Genomic DNA, 25595 nt, shown 5'->3' with positions numbered 1-25595 from the left:
GTCGATCACGGCACATATTTGTGGATCGTCTTCTGTAGATTATAATTATTAAAGTCCAATAAACACTTTTATTATCTGGGGACACGTCTCTCATTAGATCAACGTCAGATGAACTATCTGGCCCCGTGTCACGTTCGTCACCTCGACGCTCTCACGCGGTTAAATTAATAAAAAAAAAAGGATCTTCATCTCACCTGGGATCGAAGTTCCCAGGGCCACGAACACCACGGCGGTCACGGTGTCCCGCAGCCCCACGGTGCAGCCGAAGTGCGACGCCAAGTCGCCGATGAAGGCGGTGAGCAGGCCGATGACCAAGATGGACACGCAGAAGCAGGCCCAGCCGTTCCAGATCTCCGTGGGCGGCACGCAGGCGAACAGAACCTTCCAGAAGACGGTGAGGAAATGCATGAAGTAGTCGTAACAAGACGGGAGGCGCCCCTCGCGCCCCTCTTCGTCGTCATCGTCACCGTCACCTGGAGGAAACATTAAGAGTCACTGAAGCTTTCGTGAAACTCACGGCTGCAGCAGGAACTTCAACAAAGATGGTAAATACGGACTTTTAGTCCAAAGACTTTGGCAGCAAAGTGGAATAATTATTGCTTGTAGTGAAGTGTTACTTCCACTAGATGGAGGCCTTCAATTACAAAACCGACTTCCACCAAACCTCCACGGCTGAATAACACTCAGCCATCCTGTCCATGTTTGAACAGTCATTTTTTTACAGTGACTGACATTGGACTTTGTCAGTAATTTGTATTTTTCTTACGGTTGTGCAGTTTGTGAAGTCGATCTGTGAATGTTTTTTTAGCGACTTTAATTCATTCTGAAAGAAAAAAAACCAAAACATGGTCAGCCTTTTGATTTCAGATCAACAGTATTTAGGAACAGCTTGCTGTTTGTCTTCCTTCATTTTGTGTGAGGCTTCTGCAGCCAAGACTAGATTTAGTAGACTTATTTTGACATGATATTCCTGCCAAACCATTTATGTATTAAAGCCTCTTCTAACTGCAATAAATAAAACTGCCATTACAATCAGGCCAATACGCAGTTCAATTTTTTGTGCAAAAAAGTGTTTTTATGATGCCCTTTTTAACATAGTAGCTCACATTGACATCATCGCGTGACTTGGGACAAAACCCTTTGTTTTTTAAGAGCTGCTGTAGGTTGAAAGCTGGATTTGAAATTAATAAAATAGATGCACTTCTCCTGCAGTGAAATTCAGCTTGCAGCAATATTTATATCATCCCAAACAAAGCCAGGAAAAAAAAGAAGCGAAAGCACTTGCTAGTTAAAAAAAAAAAAAAAAAAAAAAATTTAGCAAAAAGAGAAGAATCTGCATGTTGGCACAGAACGTCTCTCCATGTGGACATTAGTGGGTAGACAGTAAAAATCAACATTAAAGAGATTTAAATCAACTTCAAAGTATACTTTAAAGTATGAAAGTGAGGGGGAACGTGTGCAGGCAGAGTGAGACATTTTTTTTGCAGTGTAGATTGTTTGTATTTTAGTTTTGCTGTCTTTTTGTTTTAGCGTGGGTTGTTTTTATTTGCATTGTGTGGTTTTATGAGTTCATGAGTGCTGGTTCCCCCCCCACCCCCCCCCTCCAGGTATAGAGTGGCTGACTGTGTCGTTATCGGGGACACAAGGCTCCTCACGACAGCTGCTTGTTCCCTGCAGTATTATATCTGCTGACACACACACACACACACACACACACACACACACACACACACACACACACACACACACACACACATCTCACCTGCGCTGACAGTGACCGCCTCCACAAACTGTTCCCTCCAGGAGTGCGTGCCGATCACCAGCGCCAAATTGGTCTTCTTAATGAGCTTGTCAACGGTACTCTGCCAATCAGAAGCACATGACACTTCATTAGCAATTCAGGTTGCGTGGGTGGGTGGGGGAGCGTGTTGGGGGGGGGGGGGGGGGCACGCAGGCTGGAAACAAGGGAAAACAGTTAACTTAGCATAAAGACTGGAAACAACAACTAGCCTGGCTTTCTTCAAAGCACCTCTATTTAACGCATCAATCTTATTTGTTTTAATCCGGTTTTATACACTTGTTGTGGTTGAATGGAGATTAACGGTTCCTCAAAAGGACGTACACAGAAAAAGGAACGAACGAACCTTGAACTCGTACGACTCTTCGATGACCACCTCCAGGCGGCTGTGCTCTCCCAGGATCGGCTTCCCCATCTCGGCTATCCTCCGGGCCTCCTCTTCCTCAGAGCTCATCTGCCCTTCTGCCCCCTCTGAGGGGGGGGGGGGGGGGGATAGATAATGAGATTTATTGCAACTTTAATACATTGATTGATTTGATTTGTTTGATCTTCCTGCTCTTTGGTTCGACCTTGAAAACGCAAATCAAAGCGCAAAGTAATCTTGATCCCCTGGGAAGGTTAACGGATATCAGTTCTTTAAGGAAATTAAAGGTGCTCGGTCTTTTGGTGGAAAAGCAGAAACAAATGAAAAAAAAGTTGCGTGAATCTTTAAGCCAGCGTCAGACATGAATATTTAAATGACGTAAAACAACAGTTTTTACAAAGCTTAACTTCGTGCCTCTCGAAACTACCCACAAGAGAGAGAGAGAGAGATTAACCTTGAAAGAAGAGATGTGGCCCGGTTTGTGTTCCTGATCCGCTGCCAACAGGAGAGCATCAGCAGCTCCACCAAGAAAGACTTCATCTCAAATAACGAGAGTCAATCAGGGTTCTTGTTAGAACCAAAAAAAAAACAAAAAAAAACCGTTCTTTCTTTTTCCACCAAAGAGTCTGGTGCTTCACAAAGAGCTTCAGAAGCACTCAACCAGAGAGACCGACGACCAAAAGAGAGCCGGGTTACAGCTCCTGTTCAGGCGGCCTGCGTCTAATTACGAGAATAAAGCAGCATACGGCAAAACAGTCCCTGCAGTATTCACCGACACTATTTCAAGCTGCCATAAACACACACACACACACTCAGACGCTTGAACAGACACACTTATTCGTGGCTTCACTTCAGCTGCTTCCCGTAAGCATCAACACTTTTTCAGCCCCCCCCCCCCCCCCCTGGTGAAGGGGGCCCCGCAGGGATCGGCCCCCCCTGCTGTGAAGAGGAGCGAGTTGAACGAGAAATCCCCTCGAGGGCGACGAGTGTTATCGTGAGTCATCACGACCGCTGGGCTCCCGGCCCTCCGTTCACTTTCCCTTGATCTTTTAGCCTCTAAAATTCTGCCTCCGCCGCCTTTTAATCGTGAATCATTTGAGCTGAAAGCTGCACGGTCGGTTTGCGAGACGAAGGTGGAAGCGAGACGTGTTCTGAATACTGGAAAATGTCAACATGGATACGCATTCATATTTTCACAGCTAACTTTTTGTCAGTGACGCCACCGTTGGTCTGTGAACTGCTGTTTTTGAAGCCTTCGCTTTGACATCTTCGCCGTCACCGTCTTCGTTTGGTTTTTTTGGAGCCAGAAGTGATCACATTCAGAGAACCCGATATCGAATTATAATGATTGAATAATTTTCAGATGAACCGCCAGAAAACGAATAAGAAGGAGTGACTTCAGCGAATGACACCGTGATGACTCGCGGGAAAAAAAATGATTGACTTTGTATTTGATGTGAGAAAAGTTGAATGGGAGTCTATGGAGCCGTTTTTGGAGCCAACCCCTGGTGGCACTCGGTGGTATTGCAGCTGAAGGCACCTCCGCCTTGGCTTCACTTTTCAGACCTGGAGGCTACGTCCATGTTTTATACAGTCAGGTCACAGAATCGAATGGGTCACCAAATCAGCGCAACACCGGCGCTCTTCAATGTTTTTTTAAAAAGTCTATGTTCCTGGTTCCTGAGATTCAGAGAGGCCAGTTCTGCTCTGGTCCAGATGTAAACAGACAAATAGCCATCGCTCCCCTGCCAGAAATGTGAGCCGGGCCATTATAATGCGGTGCAGAGTAAACAACGTCCTGGCTGAAAGGAGAACCTGAGCAGCTGCAGGACAAACTACAGCAGCTGAAAGAAACTGTGGCATCTGTTCAGATTTTCTGCTGATGGAGGCAAATTACTTCTCAGAATACTTACATGAGCCCCCACATAAACAACTCCATCTCACCTCCCAGAACAGTAGCTTGGAATTTGTTTTTGCATATGATTACTCGTGCCTATTTAGCATATTACAATTTATCAATCCTTCACACATTCGACCGCCGACGACAGCGAGTGTTTTCCTGACCTTCGTTCAGAGTTTTAGCCACAAAATAATTTCCCCGTGTGAATAAGAGGAGCTGTACGTCCTCACATATCCTCCACAGCCCACCCCCACCGACATGTAGTGCATGTTAAGTGGTTGCCTGCTGTGCAGAAGTGTTGGCTTTTGCTATTAAGTGCTTTTTTTTTTCTTCCTTTTCTGGCAGGATCGTTAAATCAACAGTAAGAGCGGCGGAGCAAGGAGACTGACGGAGCGCTGAGTCAGCATGAATTTATCAATCTCTTTCTGAATGTGTTAACGCTGAGATGGAGGTCGAAGTAGCTTTCAAACGTCAGCACTAGATTTAAACCTGAAATCAAAATAATTCAGAATCTCTTTTAATAGTTGAATATTTACGTCAGTTTTCAACCAATAATACCAAACCTGTTACTGTCTGTTTTTTTTATTTAATCATTACATGAAGAATATCTTTGGGTTTGTGACAGTTAGGCAAACCAGGACCAAAGGTTTGGCTAAGGAAACTGTGGAGGCCATTATTTTTTGGGAGATTCTACATTGTGCAGTCAATTCATCCAGAAAATAATCAGCTGATAAAATGCTGCAGCCCTGCAGAGATTTCCTGGCAAATAAAATCAAACTTTAGCTCCTCAGTTTGAAACAGAGGGAATACTCAGATGGTCTTACCTTGGTTGAGCAGCAGAGCTGTAAAGGAAAACAAAGAGTCGTAAGTCACAGCAAACATTCAGCAGAGACGGTACCAACAGAAGCTAAAAGCAATTTTTTTGGTCCGGGCAAAATTATTCGCGTTTTATTAGCAACTTTCTGATCGAAGAATGAATGAATTAGAAACTCAGTGCCAGCTTTGATACGAAACAAGTGGAGATTCCCCGTTTTACGTGTCTTGTAAATGTGGTTGATTTAAAGTTTGCCAAATAAAATAATCACACCAGATTAAAATCCTTTCAAACAAAAACACGCAGTGTGTTCACGTACCTGAGATTCCCCTCTTCAGCCAGCGGGGCTCCTCCAATACAATGAAGAAGTTTTCATGCTTTTCATATTCTTCATCATCAACTATCCTCACCTGGAGAGTCTGACTGCATGCGCGCACACGCACACGCACACGCACACGCACACGCACACGCACACACACACACACACACACACAAACACACAAACTGTCAGCTGCAGGCACATAATGAAGTAAAGCATTTCATCAATAGGCAATGCAGCGCTCGCATGGCCTTCACCACAGGTCGCCCTTGTAATCAATGTGCTGGTAACGCACACACGTACACACGCACACACACACACACACACACACACACACACACACACACACACACACACGCACACACGGTTTCCCTCCTGTTGTCTCTGATCAAGATCAGCTGCTGTGTAAATCAGAGCAGAGGGAAGCCGGAAGCATTGACAGGACATAAAATCAATAACAGAGTCAAAAGGTGGGAGACGAGGATGAAAATGGAAAAAAGTTTTGAAAATTAAAGCAGAAACAGAAGAAGAAAGAAAGAAAAAGAGATTCAGATAGAAATAAACGATTAAAGTCACACAAACGGACTTTGTGACAGATTATTACAGTTTAATTGAATCTTTTAGGTTTAAATAGATTTAAATATGTGCTTGTTTTCATTGAAAAGACGTGATAGATAAAGGCCAGATATCTGAAATACTGTGTATATGTGAGAGCTCAGCCTTGAGGTACTGCTGGCTTGATTTGTATTTACTATCATAAAGTGTTTTACTGAACATTCATGATTTCACCTCTGCAGGTAACTGAACCAGACATGTATAAGCAGGAACTGCTGGGATTTACTTTGTAAAGGTGAGGAAGGCGAGGAAAAATGAAGAGCGATAGCACGGAAAGAAAAGGATGAAGTTAAAGTGAGTCAGACAGCAATTTTTTCAAAATAATACCGTCGGAGGTATGGGAAGGGGACGGCTCGCTATTAGAGGAGAGGGAGTGAAGGTGAAATGATGATGACAAGACCTGTTAGTGTCTCTGAGGAGTCCCGGATTGAAATGTCAACACAGAGAGTCGCTCAGTGAAGGCAGAGGAAAATCTACTCTGACAACAGACAGAGAGAGAAAGAAATGGTTGGAGAGGAGGAAAGGGAGAAAAGGAGGTCTGTAAAAGTGGTTAAAGAAGTGAGGGAGAAAATAAATGGATGCTGATAGAAGCATCAAATGGAAGAAGGAGGAGAGAAAGCCTCGAAATAAAGGGTACATTCGTGAGAGCAGCCAAAATTAAGGGTTAAACAGGGAGAGGAGACCAACGCTGAGGCAAAAACTGAAAATCAGTGAGACAAAGAGTGAAAAATGAGAAAAAAAAAAGTTGGAAAAGAGGAAAATGCTGCAATGTGGCGTGAAAATGACAGAAACAAAGGAGGGAGGTGGTGAGATGGTTGATGACAGTTATAAAAACCTACATTAGACTTTATGTGGAGGATAGAAAAACAGGTTTCTGAGCAATGCAACGGCAGTATGGACCGAAAATAAGAAAAACCAGTTGAAGGACGGAGATAGATGTGAGATAAAGTTTTCAGCAGCAGACCGATGATGCGTTGCGGTCAACAGGAGCTTAAAAAAAGGAACTCGTTATAAAGTCTCGTCACAGGACAGAGACGGACGGGTACGGACGGAGACATGAAGTGGTGTGGAAGTGCAGTCACAGCAGTTGTTCCCACTACGAAGCTGCATCTGGAGGTGTAGCGTCAGTAATCAAGCTGAATGCAGTCGCACAGAAGCTGAAGAAAGCCACAAGAGGTGGAGAAGTATGTGTGTGTGTGTGTGTGTGTGTGTGTGTGTGTGTGTGTGTGTGTGTGTGTGTGTGTGTGTGCGTGTGTGTGTGTGTGTGTGTGTGTGTGTGTGTGTCCCTGCGTCTCTGAGCTTTTTGCTGCAGAGGGACGTGACGCGCTCGGACACGCCGAGACGAAGAACAAGCTGGAATACGTCGTTCCTCGACAGACGAGTTCAAAGCGCCGCTGAGGCTGCGACAGAATGATGAAGGTTTCCATCATCACAGAAACTCGTCTGAGCTCCGTCAGCAGCCACGTCTCACCTCGTCCACGTCTCCGTCAGTCAGCCGACCCGCCGGTCTACGTCAGCTGCCGGAAGCAATATCGCACGAGCAGCAGTCCACCCGAGTTTGTCACACGTGCACGAACATAAAACATAAAAACCAAAATGAGCCTTTAATCAAACTCGATCCGCCGCCGGCCCCAGAGAGCAGTTCAATTTTGGCCTGATATCAACTTACTCATTAAAATATGATTGATTCGAGACAGCCGATACGATCTGCTGACCACAATGTTTGTCGTCGGGCGGTCGGAGCTGTCTACAAAACGAGAAGCTTTCCGCTCTGCGACTCTTTGCAGTCTGAGTTTTGCAACAGCGAACATCAGAAATTGCACTTTTAATTTCCACTGGTGGACAAAGTGCTGCACTGTGGGCCGTCGTAAAGGGGAGCGTCATGCTGCTACACCAACACACAACACCAACTACAGTGCGGTAAATAAAGTGCCAGATTTGGCTTCATTTTACTGACACTAATTCTTTAATCTGCCCCGGCGTCGGCCCGGAGGTTCGGCTCGATTATTTGTTTTCTAACTGTTTAAGATGCTGCAGCTGGAGTTCAAAGAGCTGTGAAATAATTAATTAATCTAAAGTGAATAGACATCTCTTACCTGACTGAACACGATCCAAAATCTTTTTTTTTTTTTTTGAAACCATAAATATTCGATTGCCTCTCTGACACTTCACACCCGACTGAGGGTCACACGCAGAAACAGCCATTCAATTTCCATCCATGCGAGAAGATGGACGCGTAGTTGGTTTGAATTTCAGGGAACTGAATGATCAAAGCTACGTCATAATTGGAGGATAATTCTGTGACTTCATCCATTATTATTGTTGAAAATAGGATCAGCGGAGCTTTAACGGTGCCTCAGTAAGGACGATCATCATGCTATTGAACAAGGCACTGAACTTCCAACAAGATCGAGCACAGATTGTCTGGGAGGAGAACGAGGAAATGAAGAGTCCTGATTACGTGTAAAGAAAACGATATGTTTAGTTCAGTGGTGGAAGTATTCAGGTCCTGTACTTCAATAAAACATTTCCCATTCACATATATGCTCACACAACACCAGCGATTCCAACTATTTAATTTTTTTTTTTTTAATAGTTTATTTAACCGAAAAAGTATGATAATCTTTTCAGCTGATAAAAGAAGATGTAATACTTAAAAAGTTTATTTGGGAAAAATTAAATGTTAAAATTCATAGTTGTTGCTGGACATAAAAAACTGTAATCTTGAAAGTGCCTAAAGCTAAAGTCAGAAAAAAATTAATGAAGTAGAAAGTACAGTATTTGTGGAGTAAAATGGAGATACTCAAGTCAAGTAAATTTGTATTTAAGTACATGCCAGATTAAAAGTAAACTCACGTGGTCTGATCGTTGGTGAACTCCAGCTCTCCTCGGGCGTCCTCGTAGTCCTCGCCGTCCTTGGCGGTGCCGGACTCGGTGTGGTACGGCAGGATGACGGTGCCGCGGGCGCCCGAGTTGCGCACCACCGTCACCTCCATGGTGCCCACGCTCTCGCTCACGCGCAACATGCGCTCGCTGAACGTGAAGATGCCGGCGTGGTCGTCGTCCAGGATGGTCACCGTGGCAACCAGGGGCTCCACCAAGCGAGCTTTAGGCGCGGCACCCGCTTCGTCGCTCTCGAACATCCCCTCGGCGTCGCCGATGCGCAGGTTCAGCAGACGGACGAAGAAGTGCTCGTCCTCCTCGAAGATGTCGTCGTCAATTATACCGACCTGGAGGCAGAGAGGGTCGTTGAATAATCAGAATATGAGACACATGATACAGTATTAAATCATGTGACCTCAGTGTGAGTTGGCAGCAGTTAGATTGATAACTAAATTCAACTTTTAGATGAAAAAAAAAGTCTTGATTTGAATTTATCAATGTCATTTGACTATTATAATAATTCAGAGGAACAGAGCAGCTTACTTTCTACAAAAGGAACTACAACACCTTAACTATTATCATATTTTGTACATACTGTATATTCTTTAAAGGGTCTACTACTGAAAATGATGCTCCTGCATACATATTCTTACTCATAAGAGGTGTAATTTATTTAATGGTTAATATCGCAACAAAGAATAAAATCAAATATTTCACAAACTTAAATGACATAAAATCTAAAAAGGGCATAAAGTTTGTGTTTCAGGGAGATTTAAGGAAAAGAGCACATGTGCTTTAATTGTGATGGTGGCGGTTGTCCTGACTCGAGGCCTCTGTTTTCCAGGTTTAAACTGTCACATCTGATACAAGCTCTCTTGGCTAATGGAGCGTTAAAGAGCACGGCCACCAACTGAGATATCCTCAGCCACAAATTAGATTTCGTTGTCCAAGCAGAGACCATATCCCCGGCCGCAGCTTCAGCAATCACAGCCAGCCAGCAGATCGGCTGCAGCTGTGATAACAGCTGGAGGCTACACGCTGCTGGAGCTCAGCTTTTTTTTTTTAAATGAGGCATAAATGACTCAAGTGTCACATCCTCTTTCCTTTCTGCAGAAGATTTTCCCTGAAACAGCAGGTGGCTTATAACTGGACCTCTGCATCAGCACCTGACACGGAGAGCACACGGTGCTAATATGTGATATTTGCAGTTTAAGATGGATTCTCAGACACGTTCCAGACATTAAAAAAAACAAAACATGTCCTGCTTTATAATTTCAAATTTGTATTTCATTTTGGAGAGAAATTTTCTTATATTTGTTAGATGTCAGAGCCAGTGTGTGATATGTGAGACATGCACGCATTCGAAAAGCTATCTTCAGAGAAAAAGGACAGAAAAAGCTGAATAAAATGTTGGATGTCAGTCATCTGTAATTATTCATCTCTATACATGAGGCATGAGTAGGAGTCCTTTCAAGAAAGACAGCTCCGGGGTGGAAATATATTCGACAGGAAATTAAAACTGAATGCATTCAATCACCTGATAATTTCAGATGTTTATTTGACAACTTCGGCAAAATACGTCTTTTTTTTCCTCTTCAGTTTGTGCTTCTCGGACGAAAAACAAGCCGAGTGTCAGCGATCGGATTTGTTTCATTGATTTCACCAAATTTAGAGATGAATTAATGGCAAACAGAAGAAAACAAACAACCCCCCATGTATCATGGAACAGTTGCTGCTGTCTCTGGATCTCTTTAGTCAGCTTTAACTGCAAACCAAATCATTACATTATTTATTTAGTGTAAAAAAACATGGGTGCAAAGTGATGATGACTCAGATATCATAAAACTTCTAACTGACTAATGAAAGAGACCCAGAGAAGTTTTGATCCGTTAGAGTGATATAACAGAACAGTGGCTCTCCTCATTAACTGATTGGCTCATCTCAGTTACTGACGGTGCAAATCAGCCTACTTAAGATGCAGCACGGATCATCATTCAATCAGCGAATGTGTAGCGGCAGTTAATTTCATTTTCATTTCATTCAAAACCTTCTGACCGTCACTGCGGTTTATTTACAGAGCGTTTGGTCACACTGCAGTAACGGAACAATTAACCTGGATTAAGAAAACAAGTTTAAAAAGCTGTTATATATGAAAAAATATGAGTGATTATTACAATGCCTCTTTCAGGAGAACAGTGCACTCAGAAAGACGGTATTTTGTGCAATACACATTGAAACAAATGCACAATCTGTAGGCTGCACGTGTTATCATTTGCATTAATTAGGCTGAAATAAACTGCAGCACCACCCTCGCAAATTAAATTCACTCATTCATAACTATCTTTCATGACTCAAATGAATGACTGTGTCCTTTTCATGACATGGCAATTATGGTAGAACAATGAGACCTTTCATTGGTTGTGTCAGCTTTTTGTTTAATGAGGCCGTGGTGACGATGGAGCTCGTGCAGCTTTGAAAATGGAGGGAAGTATTCAACTTTAATTGGTTTCCCTTCTGCTCATCTCTGACCGGCACAGCGCTCCGTGAAGTCAGTAGGTTCACTGCTGAAATGGATGACACTGACCTTTTGTGATGTCCTCGCACACTCAGCGACTCCCCATCCTTTCAGTCCAATTCATACAGTCTCTTTATTTAACGTCCGCGCTCCTTTCATGTGACTCTTCTGACTATTGCATCACTCAACACTCATCCAGCCTCCACACGTCTTTTGATCTTTCACCAGGCTTTGAATGTGAGCGGAGATTACCCGGTTCACTGTGTCTCATAATAGTGAGTTTTTAAAATAATATTCAAGGTTTAATTGTGAGAATAAAATGTTGTTTGACCCCGAGTTCAGAGAGGAGAAAAATAGTTGGTGATCTGTAATCAAAGCCAGTGAACTTTGAAGCATTTTAATTGGACCGATAAAAAAAAAGAAAATAACCTTTTACAGTAACACTGTTGAATTATTTTAAAGTATCGGATCGATTTGAGCAAATCAATTGATCCTTTCCTCATTTTATTTAATTACCTACATAAAAGAAAGCCACTTACAAAAGCCAGATCCTTTTTTCTAAAAGATAATTGGGCTTCTTTATGAACTACTAATGAAAAAAAAGAGTAAGAAAATTGCTTCTTGTGTGAAATCTTGAAAACTGAAATGAGATTTTATTTTACTTGATTTTCTCTTTCATTCTTTTATCTCCCATTACGTGTGCTCTCTTTCTTTCTGCATATGTCCCCAAGCAGCAGTTCATGACTGACATTAGTACTTATAGACATTAAATAGCTGTATTTTGGAATAAAATTAGATTTATTCCTTGTGCAATGCTGTGTAAATATGCAGTGACGTAAGGATGAGTTCAAAAACAATAATGAGACATCCTTGTTAAATCTTGCATGTTTTCCCTGCTACGATAAATGCACATTAAGACAGACCAGTACATAGTCTGCTTCATTTTTTAGCAAAACGGTATCATTTTGTTTTCTTGCATCATAAAATAGCGGGACTTTGTTTACGTGTGCTGGGTGGGTTGTCTTAAGTGGGTTTCTTTTAGAGCTGTTTTCTGGAAACTGGGTTGACGAGTGAAGTGAGATGAAAACAAAACACACACGTTGAAGGGCCATAAAACCAAAACGATGAGTTTAACAGTGCTATGAAGTTCAGCAGCGTTGAACGGGACTACAGAGACGAATAGTCATTTTCTGGGTTATTCTAACATGTATTGATTAGAGCAGTTTTAAACAACACAACAAGTATTGGTCCAAGTAGCTGATATGACAAGTGTTTGAACTCTTGTTGAATTCATTTAAACAATTAGGCATTTTTCTGACTAGTTAAAGCAGCCATAATCTAACAAGGCCATAGAAATATGAAGAAAAAAAACATGTTACCAATTTTAAAGGTAAACAGCAGAACTGAATTGAGAATAAAACACAAGCTGGTCTTTAGTAACATTTTAAGCTTACAATTAAAGATGTTTAGCTCTTCGTGGATTTTTAGTACCATGCTGTTAGTGTATTTGAGGAGCCTGCGTGGCCATTCATTCATTATTCATTCATTCATTCAGCTAACATGCCTGTTACAGCAGCAGAGTTAGTAGTCTGTTTCTACCCACTGCTTGAATCTCAACATCTGTCTTTCCTCAGCCCCTCTCTGTCTCTCCTGCTGTGACTTTTAATTTTTTATCTCATCATCTGCTTTGTAAATCTGCTGGCGGCTGTGCTTCAATAAAAAAAATAATAAAAAAAAACTCCCTATCTTTCAGTTTCAGACATTTTTAACACCAAACTTTTGGGAATTTTTGAATTGACAGAGCTATTTTAAAATGTATAGGATTAACTAATTATACATTTTCACCACAGGGGTCATTCAAGTTTAATCTCATCTCCAAAAAACGTGAATGGATTTTTTTTTTAATAGTGGGGTTCCCTTCCTGTTAAAACTCCTCACAAACTTCACGTTATGAAAGACAGCAGAGAGTCGTGTTAAAGTAAGTCTGCCATGTTTGAAAGAGAGCGAACAATAGACCAAACAACAATTTCCTAAAGCTAAAAGTGATGTTTTTGAATCTTCTGGCCAACAATCGAAAACAAAGATGCGAGAAAAGGAACAAATCTGAATAACTGAGAAGATGCAACCAGAGATTAAAAAAAATGAGTAAACTGTTGCAGTCAGTTATAAGACCAGAAGTTTCAGCTCTTCAATACGTTTTTACTCACATTTTTTCATGGTTATGTTTAAGTACTGACAACACATTTAGTCGTCATCATTTTTTGTAGTCAAAATAACGCCAAAGTGTTTCTATTAAAAACTGTATTGCTAAAAAATAAGTTCATGTTTTTTTTTTTAAAGGATACAAAAAAAAAGTTGTTTTACCATTAAACATAATCATACGAATAAGTGCTTATAAATTTTTGAATTTGAAACAAAACAAAAACCTTGTTGACAGACGCAAATCTTTAACTCACCTTAATATCTTTGCGAGTGTCTCCCGGTTTGAACACCAGGGTTCCTTCGCTGAACTTGTAATCGGACCCGGCGTTGGCTGAGCCGTCCTCGGTCCTGTAGTCCACGTAGAAGGTGTTCTCTCCCAGACCCCCTGAAACAGCACCAATAAAACCGACTATTAAGAAATGAACCGCATCTGTGCATGAAACCATTTTATGGCGATAAAATAAACTGTGAAATTTCCTTTGATACGGACTGCAGATAAAACTTTGTCGATCTTTTGATGTGTATAAGACTTTCCTATAGATGGCCTACAAATTCAAATGAAGTGGTGACGCCAATGTTTCACGTGAACTGTTTTAAATGTGGAAAGAAGCTGCATGAAACCCGTGTGGCAGCACAAACGCTGATAAAACACTTGGTTGACTACAGACCACAAGTTAAACACAAGAAAAAAATGTCTAAAGCCAACAGCCTGAGGCTACAGCTGTCTCACTGAACACTCAGTGGTTGAGTAACGAGGTTTTGACTGAGTGTGTGGAATTAAAGACAAGAGACGAGGTTTCTGGATTTCAACTATCCATTGTGAATATTCTGTTATAGAAGTGTCAAGCTAAGTGGAGTACTCTGTAAAAAAAAAAAAAACCTGAGTTAAGTAATTAGTTATTAAAATAAATCCAGGTGCTTCAAATTCAGTGAAGGATAAAATGATGGAACTGATCCAAGACATAAAAATCTACTGCGGTTTAAATATGAACATTAATTTGAAGACCACACCAATCTCTCCCTCTTTCAACTTATTATTGTGAACCCATGAGATGTGATGTCCCCCACCAGCAGTTCATGTCTTGTATCTCTATTCTGTCCTTTTCTCTCTCTGCTCTCCCCTCAAACCCAACCGGTCGAGGTAGATGCTCCGCCCACCTCCGAACCCCGGTTCTGCTCCGAGGTTTTTCCTTCCTGTTAAATGGGTGTTTTTACCTCCCAACTTACGTGGGAGTTGTTGAATCGTTGGGTTTCTCTGTGTGAATCTGTAAAGTTCAGTTCTAAGGACTTTAACGTGTTCAGTGAAATGACCTCTGTTGTGATCCGGCGCTACACAAATAAAAATGTGAATGACTTGAATTGAAGTCATTATTGGCTTGTGAGTTTATTCCTTTCGCTACCTTGGCAGACCACAGCCAGGGTGAGAACACCGCAGTTCTCCATGCACTGACTGTGCGCGCTCTCGAAGGAGATGCGGCTGCACACGCCGGCGTCCTCCTCCTCCGGCGCCTCCTCGTCGGTCACGGCCGTGCGGCGCGCGTTGTCGGCCGCGTGCTTCTTCAGGACGTTGCCGGCTCCGATCATCATGCGAGTCGCCTGGAGGGAGACAGATGGAGGAAAAAAACGAGGTGAAGAGAAGTCCTTGAACTAGTTTATGTCCCCGACGTGTCGACAACCTTGTGTGTTACCTGAATGCGGTAGAAGGCTCTGCTCTTCTGTTGGTGCAGCAGTGCGTAGTAGTTGGCCAGCTCCACCAGCTGGTCCAACTCCTTGTCGGGATATTTCTGCTTCAGCTCCTTCAGGATACGAATCACCTGGAGGAAACACGAGAGGACACACAAAAACACACTTTTCAGATAAAACGCACACCGCCGCCGACACGCTCGACCGTACAAACACTGACTCTGGACGACATTTAAAAATCGTTCAGTTTTCAGCAGAGATGTGCGAAGCAGTTTTTTTTTGTGCGTCTCTTTGAGCTCTGTTTTACCGAGACAGATCTCGTGTTTACAAAGACAACCGAACAACTGAAGCTGTCACATTAAACGCTTTGTTTTGATGCAGCGATTTGAATATTTATCGCTTTTATCTTCTGGCTTTGGTGTTTGAAAATGTAACATAACATGCAGTTAATATCATGTTGTATATTTTTTATGATGTTGCACAATAAAGGAACGAATCATACGCTTTCATCTTGCAGCACCGCGTCGCCTGACGTCAAGGCCTCCGAGGGAACTCCGTCTTTGGGACACACTGGTTTAGTGGTGTGTGTTTTGTGTGTTAGTTTAGAAAGTGTGTGTGCGGTCAGAAAAGAAAAGGCCATCTTTGTGTGTACAGGGGTTGGTTTCAGAGTGGATGACATCTCGGCTGCTAATGGGGAAGTGAGTGAGGAGCTCCTGAAAGTGTGACAGCTTTAATTCAATGAAACATCTGTGAGAGGAAGTAAAGCCTGCAGGCTGTGTTTGCTCTCAGCCTCCTCTCACATTTAAAACTAAGTTTTTGCCTACACAGTCACCCCGAATAGCAAAAATGCAGGGGTGGCGTTGCACTCCACACCTGTAATGGCTTTCAGCGGGCGATGACAAATGCTATGTAAAAAAAAAAAAGTGATAAATTCAGGGCTGTACGATGCATCAGAATGTATGTGCTGCTGTAATGTCACATGAAGAATCACATTTTACACACATGTTCAGAAACTATGCAGGTGTGTTTGTGTTTTTTCACACTTGCAACCTCAGGTAACATAAAACGATCAGATGAGTGCTTTTCCAGTCTTTCACATCTTCAGAGACTGAAGAGGGTTGAGGATCATTTGAGCAAAACATTGTGCGAATAGTAACATCTAACTGTACTCAGTACTTATGTTCAGTCTAACCTTTCACATGTTTATTTCTCTGTCACTACCGTTAAAACTCCTCATTGTCAAGTCCAGTAAATTGTTTCTATACCGCCCATTCAAAGTTTCCCGAAGAGGGCTTTCCGATCGGCGCAGCATTTAGATCGTAGTTGTCCTTCAACCCTCCATTCAGATAAAGAAACACTCCCTCTATAAACGGTTTCTTTTCTTCAGCAGTAGGCGCCTCTCTTTGACAGCAGGCTATTAACAGGTGTGAATGCGAACACTGTCATGTTTATTCCCTGTGCCTCTACGCAGCTGTTTTCTGAGTGAGTTTAACCGCCAAGTAAAGAAAGTGATATAAAACGCACAACAAAGCGAGCGCGCCTCTCTTTAGGATACGGGAATCTAAACCACAGCCGTTCATCAAATTTATCTGCAACTTTTAGCGTCTCCTGCAGGGTTTCTTATCCGAAAGGACACATCAGCAAAGAAATTGTGTTTTCTATGTGAACTGCAATTTTTCACCAACAAAAAAACCCCGCAGGAAATGAGATTGCAGAATTATTACAAACCACGATATGCCGAGATAAGTGTCACTAAAGGAGTTTAGATTCTCCGGCTTTTGTGTGAAATTAAAAACAATTCTTTGCTGTCTTCATCACTGCCACGACATGTTGAGGAGACGTTCATGTTAGGCGTCTGAGACACTTATACATGCACACAATGCTGAACACTTTCCTTCTGCTATTCATCTCACGGTCGGGGCAACAGTAGAGAACGTAATTTGCTGCAGTAACAACTTTCCAGAGTTGTCTGTGAGTATTTTTAAACGCTCTGCAGTGTTTTGGTGTCTCGTAAACCTTCACGTCTCAAATGTCCCCGAAACAACAAACTAAGAGAGAAGACATGACAGGTGATTTTGCATGTTGCCCCTCACATATAACTTCACTGGGGGTGAAGTGTACTTGTGGTCATGTGGGTGCAGTAGGATGTCAAAGTGAGCGCCACAGCATAACACCATCTCTAAAACTGCCAACGTTTGATATCATGATATTAAAGATGAAATATTATTCCATAACGCTGCATTCGCTTTTCATCTCCATCTCCCTCCCCGGGGCCTCACCTCTTTCCGGCTCTCGTCCAGCTCCTTGCTGCTCTCCATGTTGACCATAGCGCTGTTTGAGTGGGGCAGGTTGCCCCCGGCTCCCGTCGCCATGGCTCCCGCTGCCGCGCCGATGCTGTTGGCCGCGGCGCCGTCCTGAGCGCCGCCTCCGCAGTTCTCCGTGGGAACCACGGTGCCTCCTCTCAGCGGGAACTTGCCGTCTATGATCATCTCCATGCCGCCCTTGTTGGGGGTCAAGTCGCCCTCGGTCTCCACGACGATGCCGTGGCGCTTGTCGGCGCGGTAACGCTTGCCCATGTACTTGTAGAAGAGCAGGCGGCGGTCGGCGATCCAAGCCAGGATGACACACACGGGGAAGTACAGCAGGGTGACCAGGGCCTCCCACACCTGACGCGCACACACAGATCGGATCATCAACACAAACATCAACACATCCCAGCGCGGGAAGAGATTATCAGTCGAAGCCTGTCGAAACACGACATCCCTGCGTCCGCCTCACCTCCACGACGCCCGGGGTGATGACGGACAGGATGAGGTAGAGCCATATGTAGGCGAAGATGCTCCAGAAGGCGGTGATGAAGAACACCCGCAGGTGTTTGATCTTGCGGGTCTCGCCTTTGGGGATCGTCCACACGCAGATCCCGAGGATCACGAACATGTTGAAGGCGGCGCTGCCGACGATGGTTCCGGGTCCGAGCTGCCCGGCCTTGAATTCGTGACCGCACACCTGCAGAGATTCAGCGTGTGAGGAGGACATTGATGACGAGCATCTACACCAACAATAGACGGAAAAATGACTTCTTAAAAGAAACTATTACAACATGGGTGGTTTTGCAAACATTTTCAGAAAGCATACTGTTACAGAAAAGCAGAAAAATGAACTACAGTTACACACAAACAGCTCGAAGTAATCGAGCAGATGACAAAAATAAGAATAAGGATGTGAGAAAAGCTGATGGCATCAGTGCATTCACATTTAGTGCTGTGATAGAGTGAGTGTGTGTGTGTGTGTGTGTGTGTGTGTGTGTGTGTGTGTGTGTGTGTGTGTGTGTGTGTGTACCTCTATGAGAGACAGCAGTATCTCCGGCGCGCTGGAGCCCAGAGCCATGAGCGTCAGATTGGACACCGTTTCGTTCCAGATTCGCACCGTCGCCACTGATGTTTCCCCGTTAGGCATCGTGATGGTCACCTCCTTCTCCTGTTGGCCCAAATACACACACACACACACACACATACACACACACACACACACACACACACACATACTGCTGTCATCTTTCAGCAACATACAATCTTGGGCCTCCGTTGGAGTAATATAGTTTTTCATTACTGTCAGATCTTAAAAGGTATTTTTTTACAAAAACGTAGCGGCACAAACAACACTTTAGTTTGAGTAAACCTTCACACATGCAAACTGTACCTGTAATGTACGTGTATACGTATTCAGACGGAAACACACACATAGGATTACCTATTGATCTCTAACAAGGGAGTTAAGATGTTGCTCTGACTGTCACAGTGATGGATTGTGGGATACGCACGCAGACATTTCATTTACTTTGACCTCGAAAGGGACGGTTGAACAGCCCGCTTCCTCCATTAACGCTCTCCTTTTTCCTTCTGCTACCATTTCATTAACTTCCTCCCCTCTCTGCTGACCATAATCGGGGCGATCTAGCGGCAAATCTCTTCCAGATTTGCAGCTGTCGAGCCCAGGGAACGAGTTGACTTCAGTGACACAGTGAAAAGGTTCCAGGTGTGTGGAGCAAATTTGATTCCAATTACCAAATAATAGGGTTCAAATCTGGGAAAATGAAACAATTCCCATGAAAAAAAATCTGCTCAAATTCACCCAAAACTGGAAGAAGAAAAATACCCAAAATACCTGCTTCAAGTCTCTCAGATGGGAGGATTTTTGACAGTTAGAAAGAACAGGAGACGAAGGGGAGTGAAAGAAGTGTGACAGGTGACAGGCAGCAACCACTGAACTCCAGGCAACCTCCGCTCTCCTATTTTAAATATTTTAAACATTTCATATATTGCACAAAGAAAATCATCTATTTGACTGCAATCTTCTTTTACAATTAAAAAAATATTCATATTTCAGGTACTTAATCATTTATTGAAAGTAATCCATCCTCACTCCTTCTCACCTGGGACGTGATGACCTCTATGGACGCCATGAAGCGGTCCGCGATGATGGACACTCCCAGGAACATGTACATGAGTGACATGAAGTAGATCACGGCTCTGGCCACCTGGTAACCGAGCGCGGGTCGGATGGGCTTCCAGACGGGCAGCAGGATGCCCGGCTTGCACACGTCCACCTCCCCACACTTTTCGTTACTGCCGGGCGCGGTGCTGTTAATGTGTGACGAGGAAGGCCAGAAGGAGGGGGAGAACGCCAGGGGGAAGATTGTTGTCGGGTGCGAGTCGAGGCCGTCCTCACCGCGCTGGGACTCCGGCTGGCAGGGAGGCAGCGGGAGGAGGAAGAAGAGGAGGAGGAGGAGGAAGGGGGCAGGAGAGGTGAAGAGAGACATGGCGGTGTTCGGTTCCTTCAAGAACCTGGAGGAAGGACGAGGCAGAGGATGACGGGATGAGGCTGAGGGAGAAGAGGGAGGTGGGAACGGGAGACGCCGGGTAGAGCTGAGGGAGGTGCGACGAGCTCACCTACAGGAGGGAGAGAATAAAAAAAATAAGAGACGAAAGAGCTGATTAGTTCGTGACACACTGAAAAGATCTTTCAAATCCAAACATCATATCACACTTGACAGACAATGAGGAGAACATAACTCTTAAACGATGAAATATAAAGAGTCGGTTGTCTGACACCTTTTTTATGAATATGCTGAGACGAGAGGACAAAGATAATAAAATAAAGGAGTAGTTCCTGCTAGGTTTTAACCGCTTAATCCACATGGCTCCTTTTTAAAATTTCTACCAGAAAAAAAGGACGCTCAAGTTCAGTCAGTGACAGCTCCACAAAAACTACAATCTGGCTCGATGATTAAGAGACACTTTGAAGAACAATCTGTGTTTAACACCAGTGAAATCGGAAAAAAAATAAATAATTCACAGTTTTACTTCCACCTAACTAATTTAGATCACAGAGACACCCTAGTTCCCGTATACCGCCAGGGTGGGAAAGGGTTAATATGAGTCTTGGTCAGCGCTATCAGTGCAGCTGGTGTATAAGAAGTAGAAGAAGAAGTAGAAGAAGAAGAAGAAGAAGAAGAAGAAGAAGAAGAAGAAGAAGAAGAAGAAGAAGAAGAAGAAGAAGAAGTTTACAAAGAAACAGAGACAGCAGGAAGAGACCAGTCACTGTGACGACCTGTGTGTGTGTGTGTGTGTGTGTGTGTGTGTGTGTGTGTGTGTGTGTGTGTGTGTGTGTGTGTGGTGTGTGTGTGTGTGTGTGAGAGAGAGAGAGAGAGAGAGAGAGCGAGCGAGCACACAATAACACTTCTGCCAAGTGGTGAGATTTAAACCTCAGCGTGAAACCAAAGGAGGGACAGATGGACTGAACAGGGTTTCCTACGGTACGTGCATCAGTCCTTAATCTTCCCGCTTCACTTCTCTCTCCATCCGTTGGTTTGTGAGGAGGAGAGCACCCGCTAACACCTTCTGCTTTCACAACATCACAAGCAAAGCTCGTCACACATCATCATTTTGAGCGGATTCCCTTCGACGATAACCTGTAATAAGATCGGCCTTCCTGCCAACAATAAACATGCAAAAACACACTTTTTAAAATGGGGCGTTAGACAGACGGCCTTCAGAGTGATTTAAAAATAACCACATCGAGTTTCTTTCCGTGCCGGGATCTTGTCTTGACAAAGAAATGATCGTCGTTCACTGAAATAACACCGAACCGCCGGCTTCCTGCTGCCGAGTTACGACGACGCTCTGCACAACGAGCCGAGGCTCGCCTTTCCAAAGGTTTGGATTTTGCCTTTGAAAAACGGAAGTTTGGAAAACCAGACAGCGTGTTTGTTTGTCTCTGTTTGCTCCTGTAGCTTGTTTATTTGTTTATTCTCCACGCTGGCGTATCTGCCGGGGCCTGAAGCCCAACGGGACACACCGGGGCTGCAGAGCAGATCTGCCAACAAACGCAACAGGAATGAAACAAGAGCCCCGTTGTCAGGACGAATGGTGCGACACACGGTCTGCTCAGAAAGGTCTGTTTGTTCTCAAAAACACAACAAAACAACAAAGAAAAAAAAAAACGACATCGGTAACTATTGTCCGATTGTAAAAACAAGAAAATGTATGTATTTAAGATGTAGTTAAATTATAGTTTGTCCTGAATCAAAAATTTTACTTGAGAAAAGCTAATAAATTAGCTTGTCACAGAAATATAGTTTTTATATTAGTTTATTCTGAAGTAAAAACTTTACTTAGATGTAACTGTAAATATTTGTTTTTTCCCAAAGTGAAAGAAATGAGTTGTAACAAAGTGAAAAATGGTCTTCATACTAAATCAACTTTTTTACATTGTAAACATGTTTGATTGATATTAAAAAAACAAATCACAAGTTTTACCAAATCGCAAATATAATTTGAGAAAAACTATTTAAATTTAAAAAAAAAAAAAAAATTTTTAAGTTGGTTGAAAGTATAATTTTTTTCCAGCGTTGGACTGATTTAAAGAAGGCGCGATGAATGGAGGGTTCTTAAGTTTAAGTAGAAGAGAAGAAGAAGGAGGTGAAGGAGGGCGTGAGGGGTGATGAAAAAAACGGAAAAAACGTGGCGACCGGGGCAGAACTTTTTGGTCACCGGGGGAGAGGTGTGAAGGTGTGAGACAGAGAGAGAGAGAGAGGGGTGAGAAGAGTGAGAGGGGTGAGAGGAGTGAGAGGGGTGAGAGGAGTGAGAGGGAGCCCTCGTTCATCAAGCAGGAGCAGACGCAGCTGCCCGGAGAGCGACACCAGCGCAGCAGCGAGGCCGACTGCACGTCAGACAAAAGAACCTGCCGCACACACACAAACGGGCCTTTCACACATTCTGCTGCGTTGCAGTTACAAACCCTTTTAAAGCCGGGCATTTTCTTACATAAAGTAAGCACTGAACGTAAGTAAGTAGGCCTCTTTATTGTCATCGCGTAAAACAAGGAAACAGCGCAGCAGCTCCCTGAGCCACTGTAGTGAAAAATATAAAATATGCTACTAGGAATAAATACGTATTAAAAGTAAGCGTTGGACCGTAATAGATCCCTGTGCGATGGTACAGCGCAAAGAGGCACGCGTGGCGCATGTTGTGCGCTTTAAAAGATCAGTTTAACCCCAAAAAGTAGAACAGCAACATCTATTTTCTGAAGCACCATCTGAGTGACTCTAAATAATTCACTGACTGTCAGCAGTTCACAGGCACAATAGAGAAAACTGACAGGAACTCTAATTTGGCGCTGATGATAAATTACTTTTTTCTATCTATTTCTATTTCCTGACTGTTAACTGCAAGATGCCTGAAGACAAATTTCCTATTTTTGCTCGTTCAGCTGGCGTTGGACTGACTAAAAGATGAAGTATTCCTTTTATATTCAGTCAGTAACAGCTCCACAGCTGTAAGGTTGAAACGAACAACTTCGAGCTCATTGGACGACAGACGCATGGGGGAATTTTGAAATTGAATAAGTCTCTTTGTCCCCATCAGCAGTGCACAGTGAGATCAGAAAAACTCAACAATGATGTTATTAAGTGAAGTTATTAGTTTCTTAGAGATAATTCACCTCTCATCCAAAAGGCTTCATTCTTTCTGGAGAATTGAAGAAAGAAACTACAGGAAGTCCAGTTGCCTTTTGGGTTCAATGACCATCACCTGGTTGACAGAGTCTGAACCAGCAACAGATTACAGCCTGGTCCTGTTCCAGAGACCTCCGGGGTGAAGTGTACCCGCCAACAACACACTTTCTGTTTTCCTGTAATTCTTCTTTCCAGAAAATGTCTCGGAAATAAAAAAGAAAAAAAAAAAGAAAATTCAGTACAGTTCACGGAAAAAAACACATTTATGAACATTACTGAACAAACAATCCCACTTACACACTCCTCATCTTACTGTTTCATTCCAGCCTCCTCCTCTCTTATCTCTGTCTATCAGCTCTGTCCTGTATCTGATCACGGCTCTGGCATCATGTCAGTTACAGGCGGAGTCCGACTGACTGTGATCCTCCACTCAGACAATGATTGTTGATGCCGATAAGTCTGTTCTTATTAATTAGTGACCAGGGGAAAAAAAAAAAAAAAAAAAGCTGAATTTGAACCTTTTACTATAATGTATGTGTTCTGCAGCAGTGATGGGAGCTCTTAGGACACACACACACACACACACACACACACACACACACACACACACACACACACACACACACAAAAATACACACACAAACACATTTTATCTAAGCTGTAGGTTCTGATGTGTCGACCCGAGGCGAGCTTGTAAAGCCGGCACTCGATGTCACAGGCTGACAGATTTGACTGTACAACAAATCATTGCCAAGCAGTTTTGTATCGCTACTGTCACCGACCGCATCAGGAGGTCCTCGCTGGTGACTGAGAAGCACTCAGCAGGGATTCACACCTTAAGAAACATCACTGACATCATGTACAGTGTTTATGGAGGCCTCTTTTTCAATAAACTTTCGGCTTTCATGTCCTGCCTTCTGAATGTCTGCTCCCAATTTGCATTTGAAAGGTTAATGGGACCACTTTGAGTCTTTAAAAACTGCACAACATTAATCCAACCGGTGAAATCATTTGTTGTTTCCACCTCCGCTGTGTTTACCTGCTGCTCCTGAGTATCAACACGGAGCCACAGACAGGTCAAGGCAGTAAGACGGGGGCGAGCAAAGATGCAAAAAGCTGACCGAGACCTCTTCAATCTGCACACTTCACAAATTATTTAAATGATTTAAAACTGTACTGCAGCCTTGTTCCCCTAAACCCCCCGGGGAAGAGGAAGAAGTAGTCCAGCATGGATCACGACATGTTTTTGTATTGACTATATTCTATCCTCTCTCCATTAATAAGTCAGCAGACCACAAGTAGTTATATTTATGGCCAATATAAGCAACAACAGCATCTATCAGTCAGGCTGTTTGTGCATGTGGGGAACACAGATCAGTTCACAAAACACAAAGTCATCTGCAACTAATTTGAACCACTCGGTACAAACGAAGTGAGCTTCAGTTTCAGCTGCAGCCGTGCTCAACGAAATGTCCAACAGCAGTAAGATTGATGTCTTTCCTGTCTTTACCGATTAGCAGCATGGAATTTCTGATTGAACTTAATTCGTGGCGGCACCGGCATTTTGACACAGAACCAATAATTAGATGTCAAGAATTAACACAGCAGCGATCTGCCTACTGCTGTTGTGTGTTTGTGGGGTTGCACATGAAGCACCACATGAGTCGTTAGAGTACGTTACCGGGCCTGTTTCTAGCGTGAATAACTTTACCTTGTTAGTGGCTACAGGTGTGCTAAATGCGAGGTTTCAGTTGATGGAAAAGTATTAATTCGGTTCGATTCACATATTTGTAGTCTGTAGTTTGCTCTGATAGATTTTGTAGTTTTGGTTAACAGGCAACTTGTTTCACTTGTACACAAACTGATACCATAAACATGAATTTAACATTGAATAAATTAGTACGCATGATCAGAATACATTGATATTTTTGATTGATGATAAACTAGCATATTTTAAGAAAAGATTGCATGTAAATAAAACTATATACTGAATGATTTATAGTTTTTATTCCAAAAAACACCTGGTAAATATAAGCCCTGAGTATCGTCTGCAGGCATTCGTTTCAGGCTGCATCCTTCACCGAGACCAACACTCGTTATGTAACCTGAGAGGCAAAAACCAGAACCAAAAAAATGCCTGCAAAATTCTACTCTTAGTGCTACTTCAAGTATTTTCTATCTAACAAAACTCCAAGTAACAGTAATTTAATTAAACATGATCATGAACGTTTGTGAATGAAGGGATGAACATTGAAACTTAAAGGCTCCACTGCTGAGTCACCTCACCTTAAAAACAACAAAACTTCATATTCACGTAAACAAGCCTCCGGCCCAGCTGGGTGACTTACCGTCACGCTCTATTGATCCCTGAGGGGGTAATTATCTTTGTGTAAGTCATCTGCCGCGGGGAGGTCAAAGGTGAGCTTCGGTACGGGCTCTGGAGCCGTGAGGGATTTGATGTCTGGTGGAGACTCGGTGTGTTTGAGCT

General features: G+C 43.1%; 1 protein-coding gene across 6 annotated transcripts in view; it reads right to left on the bottom strand.

Annotated features, from left to right (window-relative positions):
- The window catches only part of slc8a2b (solute carrier family 8 member 2b), a 104999-nt gene that overhangs the window by 5158 nt on the left and 74246 nt on the right, over positions 1–25595 (bottom strand). For 3 of the 6 annotated variants that reach the window (XM_069161048.1, XM_069161047.1, XM_069161050.1), the window contains 13 exons: positions 19526–20042; positions 18433–18570; positions 17872–18099; positions 17373–17759; positions 15099–15224; positions 14811–15006; positions 13665–13795; positions 8667–9040; positions 5196–5299; positions 4887–4904; positions 2145–2269; positions 1763–1862; positions 195–473 (listed from right to left, as the gene is read on the bottom strand). In XM_069161048.1, coding sequence (XP_069017149.1) covers positions 195–473; positions 1763–1862; positions 2145–2269; positions 4887–4904; positions 5196–5299; positions 8667–9040; positions 13665–13795; positions 14811–15006; positions 15099–15224; positions 17373–17759; positions 17872–18099; positions 18433–18570; positions 19526–19912 — 2593 coding nt within the window. In that variant the 5' untranslated portion in view covers positions 19913–20042. Of the gene's footprint in view, positions 1–194; positions 474–1762; positions 1863–2144; positions 2270–4886; positions 4905–5195; positions 5300–8666; positions 9041–13664; positions 13796–14810; positions 15007–15098; positions 15225–17372; positions 17760–17871; positions 18100–18432; positions 18571–19525; positions 20043–23094; positions 23310–25595 lie in introns of those variants that run through there. The other 3 variants (XM_069161049.1, XM_069161052.1, XM_069161051.1) reach the window with 2 other exon arrangements.

The sequence above is a fragment of the Embiotoca jacksoni genome, unplaced genomic scaffold (assembly GCF_022577435.1).
Source record: "Embiotoca jacksoni isolate LCO1_2020_lvr unplaced genomic scaffold, fEmbJac1.0.p SCAF_28, whole genome shotgun sequence".
Taxonomy (NCBI): domain Eukaryota; kingdom Metazoa; phylum Chordata; class Actinopteri; family Embiotocidae; genus Embiotoca; species Embiotoca jacksoni.
Note: the sequence above shows the minus strand (reverse complement) of the source record. Positions and strands in the feature narration are given on the sequence as shown.